Source organism: the organism of the source record quoted next, unplaced genomic scaffold (assembly GCF_019419815.1).
Source record: "Pyrus x bretschneideri cultivar Hongxiangsu unplaced genomic scaffold, Pyrus_bretschneideri_v1 Contig57, whole genome shotgun sequence".
In the NCBI taxonomy this organism is placed as follows: Eukaryota; Viridiplantae; Streptophyta; class Magnoliopsida; order Rosales; family Rosaceae; genus Pyrus; species Pyrus x bretschneideri.
The window spans coordinates 1538706-1550509 of NW_025999795.1; the positions used below are offsets into that span (position 1 = coordinate 1538706).

The 11804-nt window shown below is 41.3% G+C and overlaps 1 protein-coding gene across 1 annotated transcript; it reads right to left on the reverse strand.

Annotated features, from left to right (window-relative positions):
- Positions 1 to 654: 654 nt before the first annotated feature.
- On the reverse strand, positions 655 to 11487 carry LOC103941488 (glutamate synthase [NADH], amyloplastic). The gene is made up of 22 exons (XM_048571103.1): positions 10660 to 11487; positions 10437 to 10556; positions 9877 to 9990; positions 9416 to 9568; positions 9185 to 9285; positions 8994 to 9090; positions 8387 to 8496; positions 8156 to 8259; positions 7850 to 8029; positions 7413 to 7756; positions 7243 to 7313; positions 6693 to 7162; positions 5727 to 6596; positions 5481 to 5635; positions 5207 to 5368; positions 3521 to 5080; positions 2979 to 3194; positions 2598 to 2866; positions 2177 to 2482; positions 1808 to 2075; positions 1410 to 1667; positions 655 to 1312 (listed from the first exon to the last, which is right to left on the reverse strand). The coding sequence occupies exons 1-22, from the start codon at positions 11035 to 11037 to the stop codon at positions 1010 to 1012; spliced, it is 6609 nt and encodes a 2202-aa protein (XP_048427060.1). The 5' UTR covers positions 11038 to 11487; the 3' UTR covers positions 655 to 1009.
- Between the last annotated feature and the right edge of the window lie 317 nt (positions 11488 to 11804).

Here is an 11804-nt window from a genome sequence, read left to right on the forward strand (position 1 = left end):
GATTTATCCCTCAGTGGGCTTGTTTGGGCAAGTGGTCCAAAAGACATTTAAATTGTTGATGAATAAAGAGCAACCAAGAATTCCCAACATGTGGATAACCCAAAACAGAAAAGGTGAGAGAGAAAGAGAAAGAGAGATGGGAAAGATACGTCAGAGGCTACTTGTGCTTTACGGAAGACGTGATTAGACATCTCTATTCAAGTTTTTCTATTCTCTGTTTAGGTTCTGCTTAAAAAACTCAACATGAATTGGCACTTGGATCAGATGTCCCCGCACCGCTGAAAAACACAACTGTCGGAGGCAAAGCTTCTCTTCAGCCGGAACGTACACCGGTCACAGCCAACGAAATAGATGCCATACTTGTGAGCAAAATTTTACTTATCTATAACAACATATTTGGATGTAGTATCTTTCTGGTGCGATGATTTTGTTCATTTTGCAGTTGGGTGGATGCATTTGAAAGAGAATGTACGAAACAAAAACTTACAAGCTTGGATGCAATAAAGAAGATCAAATCATCGAATGATGTTTGTTATTAAGTTTTTAAATGAATCATTAAGGAGCCAACTGTACATTTTTTGTACAGAATATTTCTTGGCCTTAAGCATTAATGTCATAATTTCATAATTCCGCTTTTAATTTCTTTTTCTGGTCTTAAACATAATAATTTCCCTTACCATATAAATTTTAAATAATTGGTAAAAAACCAAAACTGTACATTTATTTTTTTAATAATAACCACGCAAAAAGAACCGGGAAAAACTATAAACAAATTAATAATATATTTTAAAAACCCTATATCCAGCTCCCGCTGCAAACTAATTTGATTCTTCAGCCACCACCTCCTGCTTCTGCTGCTCCCTCCGGCCTCAGCTCCATCGCAGTGGTGAATCCATGAATCGATTGCGAAAAATCCTTCCGAAACCGAAACATGCCAATCTGCGTATGATTTTTGCTGCTGCTGTTTAGGTTCTTTAACAATAATAATCTTGGATGATGGTCGAGTCGTCTATGTCATCACCGTGTGTTTACTGCTACCTGTTGGGTTTCTCTTGCTGAGGTCTTGATGCCGCTTGCTAAGATCTGGATGGCTCCCGTTGCTGATGGTGCGGTCTTCTTCCTCGTTCAAGAGGTATTTGTCAACCTGTGCAGCGGCTTGCCTTCCCTCTGAGATTGCCCACACCACAAGGGATTGACCACGCCGGCAATCCCCAGCGGCAAATACCCCATCCACATTGGTTGAGAACCGACCATAGTCCGCCTTGTAGTTTGAGCGTTGGTCACGTTCCAAACCCAACTTCTCTGCTACCGTCTGGAACAGAACACACAGAAAAACCTAGTGAGCAAAACATGTATTCGAATTTCCAAGAAAGCCTGAATGTCAGTGGATAGGAATTCAAAACACTAACCGCCTCTGGTCCAAGGAACCCCATTGCAAGTAGGACGAGGTCAGCCTCGAGGATCTCCTCAGATCCCTCGATTTCCTTGAATTGGAACCGCCCAATTTCATCCTTCTCCCATTTGACACGTACCACCTCAAGTCCTTTCACGGCCCCATTCTCATCTCCCACAAATCTCTTTGTCAGCACCTCATAAGTTCTTGGATCTTTGCCAAACTTAGCTGCAACTTCTTGGTGCCCATAATCCACACGAAATACACGAGGCCACTGCAAACACAAAGTAAAGAAAATAAATACGCAAGACATGTAATAATATGCATTCAACGTCACAAAAACCTTGGTTAATCAGTGCATCCAATCAAGAGCGAGTTAAAAATGAAAAACACAAGATTTTACAATAATCCAACCTGTGGCCAAGGGTTTCCTGGAGCCCTTGTTCGTGGTGGCTCAGGGAGAAGCTCCAGATTTATGATGCTAGTGCAGCCATGGCGAACGGATGTTCCAATGCAATCCGTGCCAGTGTCACCTCCGCCAATTACCACAACTTTCTTCCCCTTGGCAGAAATGTAGTTACCATCCTCGAGATTGCTATCTAATAAGCTCTTGGTGTTTGCACGTAGAAATTCCATTGCAAAATGTACTCCGGACAGCTCTCTCCCTGGTACAGGAAGATCCCTGCACAAAAAATAAAAAATAAAATAAATAAATAAATAAAACTTATGAAACGAATGAATCATTGCTATAAACCATATTTAGCATTTAGAATTACAAGTTACCTGGGTTTCGTTGCTCCTACAGCTAAAACAATGGCATTGTTCTCCTCTCGAAGCCTATCAAGTGAGTACAAGGGATCATTTCCAATATTAGCATTAACCACGAAGTTGATACCTTCCTCAGCCATAAGGTTAACCCGCCGTTGAACTATCTCCACTTTATCAGTCTTCATATTAGGAACTCCATACATCATGAGCCCTCCGATTCTATCAGCACGCTCATACACAGTCACTGTGTGGCCTATTCTGTTTAGCTGATCAGCAGCAGCTAGACCAGCTGGCCCACTTCCTACAATGGCAACCCTTTTCCTGCAATTATAAAAAATATCAAACTAATGATTCATGCACAGAAAACTTGCGAAATGAAATATATATTCCGACAATACAAGATAGCATCACCCTTAGGCTGAGAAGAAAACCATACCCGGTTCTCTTTACGGGAGGTCGTGGCACCATCCACCCTTCCTCAAAAGCCTTGTCTATGATGGCACATTCTATGCTTTTGATAGATACAGGATTCTCGATAATACCCAGAACACAAGAACCTTCACATGGTGCCGGACAAACCCGACCAGTAAATTCGGGGAAGTTATTGGTCTCAAGAAGTCTCTCTAATGCTTCACGCCACCTATTCTGGTACACCAACTCATTGAACTCTGGTATTTTGTTACCAAGAGGGCATCCAGTGTTCTCCTGCAAATTTTTTAAATGAACATATTCAGTAATTGGTAGGAGGTAGTCTGTCCATAACTAGATAATTCTCGATAACAGGTAAAAGAGCCAACAAAAATATGCAAGTTCTTACCTGATGGCAGAAAGGAGTTCCGCAATCCATGCAACGGGCTGACTGAGTCTTCACAAGTGGTCCAGGTTTAGTTTCCTCCATAACTTCCTTCCAGTCATTCATCCGAACATTAGGATCCCTATATTGAACGCCCTCGCGCTCATAAGAAATAAAACCGCGATGTTTAACAGCATCAGTGACCTGAGAAGGCCTCTTCAATGCTTCAGCATCTTCTACCTTCAGCAAAATTCAACTCTCATATAAGATTACAGAATCCGTTGAGATTACTGGGATGCAAACTCAAAATAATCATATTTCTGTATATAAATTTAAACCAATTACGCTTGTAATGATATGAACACTTTAAGACGAAGCTAATGTGAATGCTACTAAGATCAGAGATGTTCCACATATAACTGACATTATACTCATCAAAACAAATCAGAAGAGAGATCCCCACAAAACAAAAGTTCTTTTGTTTGTCTAACAAAAAGGAGAGAGGGAGAAAGTCAAAGAGAGATGCGTATTCATGCTTATATAATAAGGGTAAATAATTCAATTACCTGATTGGATTTCCCATTTAAAGATGCAGCCGCCAACTTCTTAAGTTCTTCAAAAGCATCTTTCTCTTCAAGCTCTGGCTCATCTTCCTGTTTGGTTTCCTCTTTCATATCTGCAAGAACACGCTTGTACTCTCTTGGAATAACCTTGATAAACTTAGGAAGAAGATTTTCGAAATCAGCCAGTACTTGAACGGCCAGCAGGCTGTTAGTGTGGCGTTGATGTTGTTGTATCATCATTTGAAGAGTCAGAATATCTTCTTCTTCAAGTGTATCAAGATCTATAAGCTCAGGATTACATCGAGACCGAAATTGTCCATCCACATCATAAACATAGGCAACACCACCACTCATACCAGCAGCAAAGTTCCTGCCAGTTTTCCCGAGCACAACAACAGTGCCACCTGTCATATATTCACAGCCATGATCACCAACACCCTCGACAACTGCCTTAGCCCCTGAATTGCGAACACAAAATCTTTCTGCTGCCATTCCATTGAAGTATGCCTCACCACTAGTGGCACCATATAAAGCTACGTTACCGATGACAATATTTTCTTTTGGGTCAAACTTGCTTCCCTTGGGAGGATAAACTACAATCTTTCCACCAGACAAACCTTTACCAACATAATCATTACTGTCACCCTCAAGCTCAAGCATGATTCCAGAACACAAAAACGCTCCAAGACTCTGCCCTGCACTTCCACTAAATTTGATATGAATGGTGTCAGCAGGAAGCCCTGCCCTGTTGTAACGCTTTGTCACCTCGTGGCTAAGCATTGTTCCAACAGCACGGTTCACATTGCAAATTGGTGTCTCAAAATATACAGGAAGAGCCTTTTCCAAAGCAGCTTTAGACATAGCAATTAACTTGTGATCAAGAGCCATATCCAAGCCATGGTCTTGTTTCTGAACACAATATTGTGCAGCTCCAGGCCGAAGGTCTGCTGCAGGTCGAAGTAACAAAGATAGATCAATATTGTCAAGCTTCTCATTGTTTTTAGTCACTTCTCTATCAACTTCAAGCATATCTGAACGACCAACCATCTCATTTATAGTACGGAAACCAAGCTGCGCCATAATCTCTCTGAGTTCCTCAGCTATCATAAAGAAAAAATTAATAACATGTTCAGGTTCTCCAGCAAACTTCTCACGAAGTACAGGATCTTGAGTTGCGATGCCAACAGGACATGTGTTCTTGTGGCACTTCCGCATCATAATGCAGCCAAGGGTTATCAGAGGTGCAGTGCTGAAACCAAACTCTTCCGCACCAAGAAGTGCAGCTATGGCAACATCTCTTCCAGTTTTTAGTTGACCATCAGTCTGGAGAGTTGTCCGGCCACGAAGATCATTAGCAACCAAGGTTTGATGAGTCTCAGCCAAACCAAGTTCCCATGGAAGCCCTGCATTCTTAATTCCTGTCCATCTAGAGGCCCCCGTGCCTCCATCATGTCCAGAGATCAAAACATGGTCTGCGTGCCCCTTCACAACTCCACTAGCAACTACTCCAACACCTGCCTCCGATACCAACTTGACACTAATTCGAGCTGCTGGGTTAGCATTCTGCAGATCATTAGAACAGAATTAAGATCCAAATTAAAAATGCATTACTCCACAAGCAGTAGCAGTAGAAGCAATATCACAGCAGGAGAAGCAGTTTATAGGATTCATTATTGAAACGGAACATACCTTAAGATCATGAATTAATTGCGCAAGGTCTTCAATGGAGTAGATATCATGATGGGGAGGTGGACTGATAAGACCCACACCGGCAGTAGAATTCCTCGTCACTGCAATGTCTCCAATAACCTTGTGTCCAGGAAGCTCACCTCCTTCACCAGGCTTGGCACCCTGTGGAAGACAAATAAGTTCAGTTTAAGTTAACTCCAAGAAACAGTTAATGTAGGAACATAGGAAAAAATAGAAGAAAAATCCAAGGTCCAGTGTATATATAATTATGTACCTGAGCCATTTTTATCTGCAGTTCATCAGCATTCGTCAGATAGTAACTTGAAACTCCAAATCTCCCACTGGCAACCTGCTTAATTGCACTCCTCTTTGGATTCCGTGAACCATCTGAAAGAGGCTCCATACGAGATGGTTGCTCGCCTCCCTCACCTTTAGGAAGGTAAAAAAAATTCATTAGCAATATAAAGAAGCAACAGTTGATGTATTAGAAAAGTTCCAAGTAAAGATTTGAAAAACAAACCTGTATTTGACTTTCCTCCAATTCTGTTCATAGCAATGGCCAGTGTACTATGCGCCTCCAATGATATTGATCCATAACTCATAGCACCAGTACAGAACCGTTTAACTATCTCACTAGCAGGTTCCACTTCATCCAAGTGAATCTGCTGCTCTGTGTTTTTAAATTTCAAAAGACCCCGGAGATTGCAGGCTTTATTTAATTCATGAATGAACTTGGAGTATTCTTTATATGCAGCAACACTGTTAGTTCTGGCAGCCTCTTGAAGCTTCGCTATAGCAAAAGGATCATTTAGGTGAACCTCACCACCTTTTCTCCAATGGTAATCCCCAGGATTTGGCAGTGCCACTGCTTCTGCACTTCCTGGAGGATAGCTTCGAGAGGGAAACGCCAACTCGTGCATATGAAGTTCGTCACGAGCTAGCATCTCGAATGTTGCACCCTCAACTCTACTAGGGGTTCCTGCGAAGCACCTCTCAACTACTTCCGATGAAAGACCCAAAGCTTCAAAAATCTGTGCACCCTTGTAAGAGGCCAAAGTAGATATCCCCATCTTGGCAAGAACCTTCATCATTCCGTAGTTGCTTGCTTTGAAGTACTTTTTAACCAGTTCATCCTTGGAGTATATTGCCCCATTAGCTTTTGGTGGGATCTTTCCGTCCACCTGCAGTCTCCAAATGGCCTCTATAGCCAAGTATGGGCAGATAGCATCTGCACCGAAACCAACCAGTGTACAGAAATGATGAACTTCACGTGGCTCAGCAGATTCAATTATCAACCCCACTTGTGTGCGTTCAAGGTTTTTAACTAGATGTTGATGAACAGCGCCAACAGCCAAGAGGGAGCTTACTGCAACACGCTTTGGGGAGAAGGCTGCACATTGAAACAGCGACAAGTAAATAAAACATAGTTGTAAATCAAGTGCTTAAAGTTTTCAACTCAATGGCAATATAAATATACAGGCCATACCTCTGTCTGAAAAAACAAGTGTCGTATATCCCTTCTTTATTGCTTCACGCGCTTCGGCACAAATCCTGTCCAAGGTTTCCTCCAATCCTTCCCTACCACGTTTCTTGGAATAAGTTATATCAAGAACTTTGCAGCGCCAACCTCTATAGTTCATTTTCTTGATTGCTTCCATTTCGTCAATGGTCAAAAGAGGACCTTTGAGTGAGAGACGGCGACATTGCTCTTCGGTGGTTTCTGTCAGATCACCCTCTGGACCAATCATGCATTCCATAGAAGTTACTACCTTCTCTCGGATGGGATCAATTGGAGGGTTTGTTACTTGAGCAAACATTTGCTTGAAATACTCGAATGTAAGCTTTTCTCTATTAGACATAACAGCCAACGGGGTATCGTTTCCCATCGACCCAAGAGCCTCTACACCATCTTTTGCCATGGGAAGCAACAACATTTCCAAGGATTCAACTGTATAACTGCAGAGTGGGCAAATATTTCAGTTACATGAAAGTCAAAAAGGCTATAACAATAGGTAAGACAAGCAAGAACCACATACCCAAAAGCTTTCAGTGGTGCCAATAAACCGTGGATTCCCATGTTTTCCATAGTTTCATCATCAGTAGATGCCTAGAAGACAAATGATATATAAAAGTCAGAATCGACCACATAACAAAATCTAAGAAAAAACAACAAAGGCGACTTGCATATATAGTTAAGTCAACTTACAGGAATAGCTCCAGCTATGGACGGAGGGACCCTGTCAGATTGATGAACAGAATCTACAATGTCCTTGAGCTCAATCTTTTGCCTTTGAAGCCAGTCCCCATACGGCCTTGCCAACGAATATTGCTGCTTCAAGGCTTCGTCGTCCACAACAACGTGATTCTCAAAGTCCACCAAAAGCATCATTCCAGGGTTAAGTCTTCCTTTCCTGCTGACATCTTCGGGTGGAATGTCCACTACGCCAACTTCACTGGCCATAATCACGCGTCCACTGTGGGTGACGTAAAATCGACCAGGTCGGAGTCCATTACGATCCAGTGTAGCTCCCAAATAGCGTCCATCAGTAACTGAAACAATTATTTGTTAGAACATAAGTACACAAAAGTAGTAACTGATGTAAATGTATTACCAAGTCAAAAACATTTTAGAGCATATTTTACATGATATAAGAGCTGGCCCATCCCATGGCTCCATGAGAGATGAGAAATACTCATACAGTGCTTTCCTATCCGGGTCCATGTTCTTGTCATTTTGCCATGCTTCAGGAATCATCATCATAATAGCTTCAGGGAGACTTCTTCCAGCTTGAACCAGAAGCTCAAGAACACCGTCAAAAGCTCCTGCATTATGGAACAGTGATTGTACAATCAGACACGCAAAATGGAACCGATAACCAAACACGCTCTTGTCATTTTAAAAGAATGTAGACGTGCATGCACATGCTAACTCAAGTTTTATAAACTCACCTGAATCCGAAGAACTGGCATCCACAATGGGTAACAGCTTCTTTAAATCATTTTCTGATAGACCAAGTTCCTTACACTTAAGCAATCCCTCACGAGCCTTCATCCTGAGTACATTTTACAAGAACGTCAGGAAATTACAACATCCAATATTGACAAGGGTACAAGGCACACAAGACATCAAATGAATGAGCAGGAATGTATACAGAACCCACTAATGGCTAAAAAACAAACCAGTTAACATTTCCTCTGAGGGTGTTGATTTCACCATTGTGGCCAATGACACGCATAGGCTGAGCGCGATCCCAGCTGGGAAAGGTATTTGTTGAGAATCGTGAGTGAACCTGCACAAATAATCAAAAGAACAAATATTATCATGTACAATTCCATATTCTTTATTCATAATATGGAAACCTGATAATAAAAGCCTAAAACAACACACACAAAATTGTGTTCAGGCAGCCCCAGTCAAAAGCATACTGCAGGGCAAGTACAATTTGAAACCCTAAGCTATACTTCAACCAAACACAATTTCCTTTTCACCATTCATTCGTAATTTTCATCCTCGACAACTGATCATAGAGAGCACTGCACCAAGTTTCTGCAAACATGATTTACTTGATAATGAGGTTTCTTACCAACTCACCCAATGCATCCAATCCAGCATCCAATTTCAATTAGTAATCAAGGGAGTGGATGAACTTAAGAGATCATTCAAACCTCAATGCCTCAGAAGTCATTCCTCAACCTTGCACCTCTTCAGTTACTGGTTGTTCCCACGCTGTTTGTGGAGCATGGAGTTAGTGGAGAAACATAACAAGTGAATGGATAAAATATTTACCAGGGCCATGTAGCTCGTAAACCTTTCATTGCCAAGATCTGCATAATAGTAATCCTTCAGCTGAACAGGTTTCAGCTGACCTTTGTACACAACAGTTCTACATAAAATCAAGTAACAGATTGAATTAAATGATCGTACAAATTATAAAACTTCGTGAAAAAGAAAGCATACGAAATATCTAAAGAACAAACCTTGAGGAAAGCGAACATATATAAAAGTCTTTAGCGCCACCAAGTTCAAGGTTTAATGCAGCTCGGATAGCAACCATTGACAGCCTTCTTAATATGTACATCTGGAAGGAAGGAAACGTAAAACGGAATCATATTATCAAGCACATATGAAATTAAACTACTCAATTTTTTTCTCTAAGACAACCCCACACTAAACCTCCAATGGTTGATTCACGACATGGGAAAAAATACCTGTCGCTCGAGGTCAAGTTTTGACCTTGGGGTTGCAGTAAGAAACACTTGCTCAATAACAGGTTCTGTCTGCAAAGCAGACTTCCCCAAGTCTGAGTTATCTGTTGGGACAGATCGCCACCCAAGAACAGTGTGTCCAAGGGACTCTGCAACCTGAAAACATATGAAGAATTTTCACATAAATTCCATCGGACAAGAAATGAAGGTCACAATTAGGGATAGTAATTAACAAATTTACACAAAAAAGATCCACCTAACAACAAAATGACACGAACAAATTAAGCATTGTCCTACTGATGCACACCACAAAAAATTCTGAAGGACGCCGTCCAATAAGAAATTATATGAAATTATTCCATTTTCATCTCCACATTTTTCTAAACAAACTAAAAAAATGTATTGAGTTCAACAATGTGATAAAGCTCAAATTGACGGGCGTCAGTGGAATCATAAGATTATACCTTTGCAAATACTCTTTTGCTTTCTTCTCTTCGACTCTCAGATGCAGGCAAGAAGAACATTCCAACAGCGTATTCCCCTGCCGGGGGAAGGTGGAATCCGGCATCTTTGGTAACCTGAAAAAGAGCAACCCGCAACAACTATCAGTGCTGAGCATGCAGAACTTGGTGATGAAACCATAACTTCAAATGGATACATTCAACAATAATTAAATGTTCTTCAATCCAAAATTCATACTAATTTCTTTTCTTCCAAAAAAAAAAAAAATCACAGAAAATTACCATGCACGTTTAATATATTTAAATAACCAAAAAAAAAAATTTAATATCTAAACAGAAACAGAAATTTCAGAAAAGGATATGATCTATATAGAAGATTTTTCTATTTTTATAACAAAATAATCTAGGAGAAAAATGATTTGAATTTCAGTTACGAGCACATGACCTTCACCAACTAACTAACCAACATTAAATATTTAATCTCATTAGAACCCGCCAAAAATAATACATAAAAATACTAAATAAATAAATAAAAAATCCGAAAAATTAGAGATAATCCCCACCTCCTTGTAGAAGTCGTGAGGAACACCGACGAGAATCCCAGCTCCATCACCAGTATTCGTTTCGCACCCACACGCTCCTCTGTGCGTCATCCGCTCCAACATTTCAATTGCATCCGTAATCTAAAAAACCACACACACAAAAAAGTAAATAAATAAAACGACACCATAAACGTGCGTTTAGCAATTTTCACATCCACCAGCATAAACAAACACGACGGCGTACCGTTTTGCGGCTGACCTCGCCGGACAATTCGGCGACGAAGCCGACACCACACGAGTCCTTATCAAACGACGGGTCGTATAGCCCGAGGGGCTTCTCTGGAACGGCGGAGAGCATGTTGCGTACGACGACTCGGAGCTTTGGGGAGCGACCTGGACCGTCGGAGCGCCACAAATGGAGCCTCTCGGATCCGGACGCCCTCAATCGGGTCCCGAAGAACTTCTTTGCCAGAGCCTTGCTAGATTTCCGGGAAGCAGAGCAGGTTGTCACCGCCGCCCTGCTCCCGCAGAGCCCAGCTACCGGCGTCGCATTGAGCTGCGACGGCAGAAGTGACGATTTGGTTCGGAGCTGAACGACGGAACCGCCAGTGCTCGCCAACATTATTCAGAAATGGAATCGGATTGGATGCCGATAATTTGCAAATATATAATAATAATTATATAGAAATATATATAAAATATGTGCTTAGAATCTGAGTCGTTTCAGGAATCTTAATCCCGTATACGAAACTTGATTAGAAGACTACCACAGGATTAGATCCAGATTAACAAAGCGACTGAGATTTTCCTCTGAGATCTGTAGACGACACCGTTTCGAGATTGGGGAGGTGAACGGCTGGAAGTTGGAAGGGGAGAAAAGGTCAACAAATTCGCTGGTGTTTTCTGTTCCCGATCTCAATTTTCCCGGAAAACAAGCGAGAAAGTGATTTTCCCGGAAAATAGTGAGAGAAAACTGAGATGGAGAGGGAGAAAGAGGGGCAGCACAACCAGGAATATGAGCGGCCCTTTCAGCTTTTGGGTTTCTATGAGGCTCTCAGGGCGATGATTTTATAGAAAAAAACAGAGGCAGGTTTTCTAGAGAGAGAGAGAGAGGGAGCGGACTGTTTAAGTGCTAGAGAGAGAAAAACAGGGGAGTGTGGGGACCACAGGAAGGGGAGGGAACCGGGCCTTAATTTACCAAACGCTCAGTGTTTCATTTATTTGATTTTTTAAACAAAATAATATTATCTACGTCAGTGAAGTTAGATTTAATATCATAATAAATTAGTAATAAAAATTCATCTTTGACAAATATCAAATTTAAAACCCCTTATTGACGTGAGATTTTTCAGTATGAATGTCACATGAGAGTGGTACACCACGTATTGT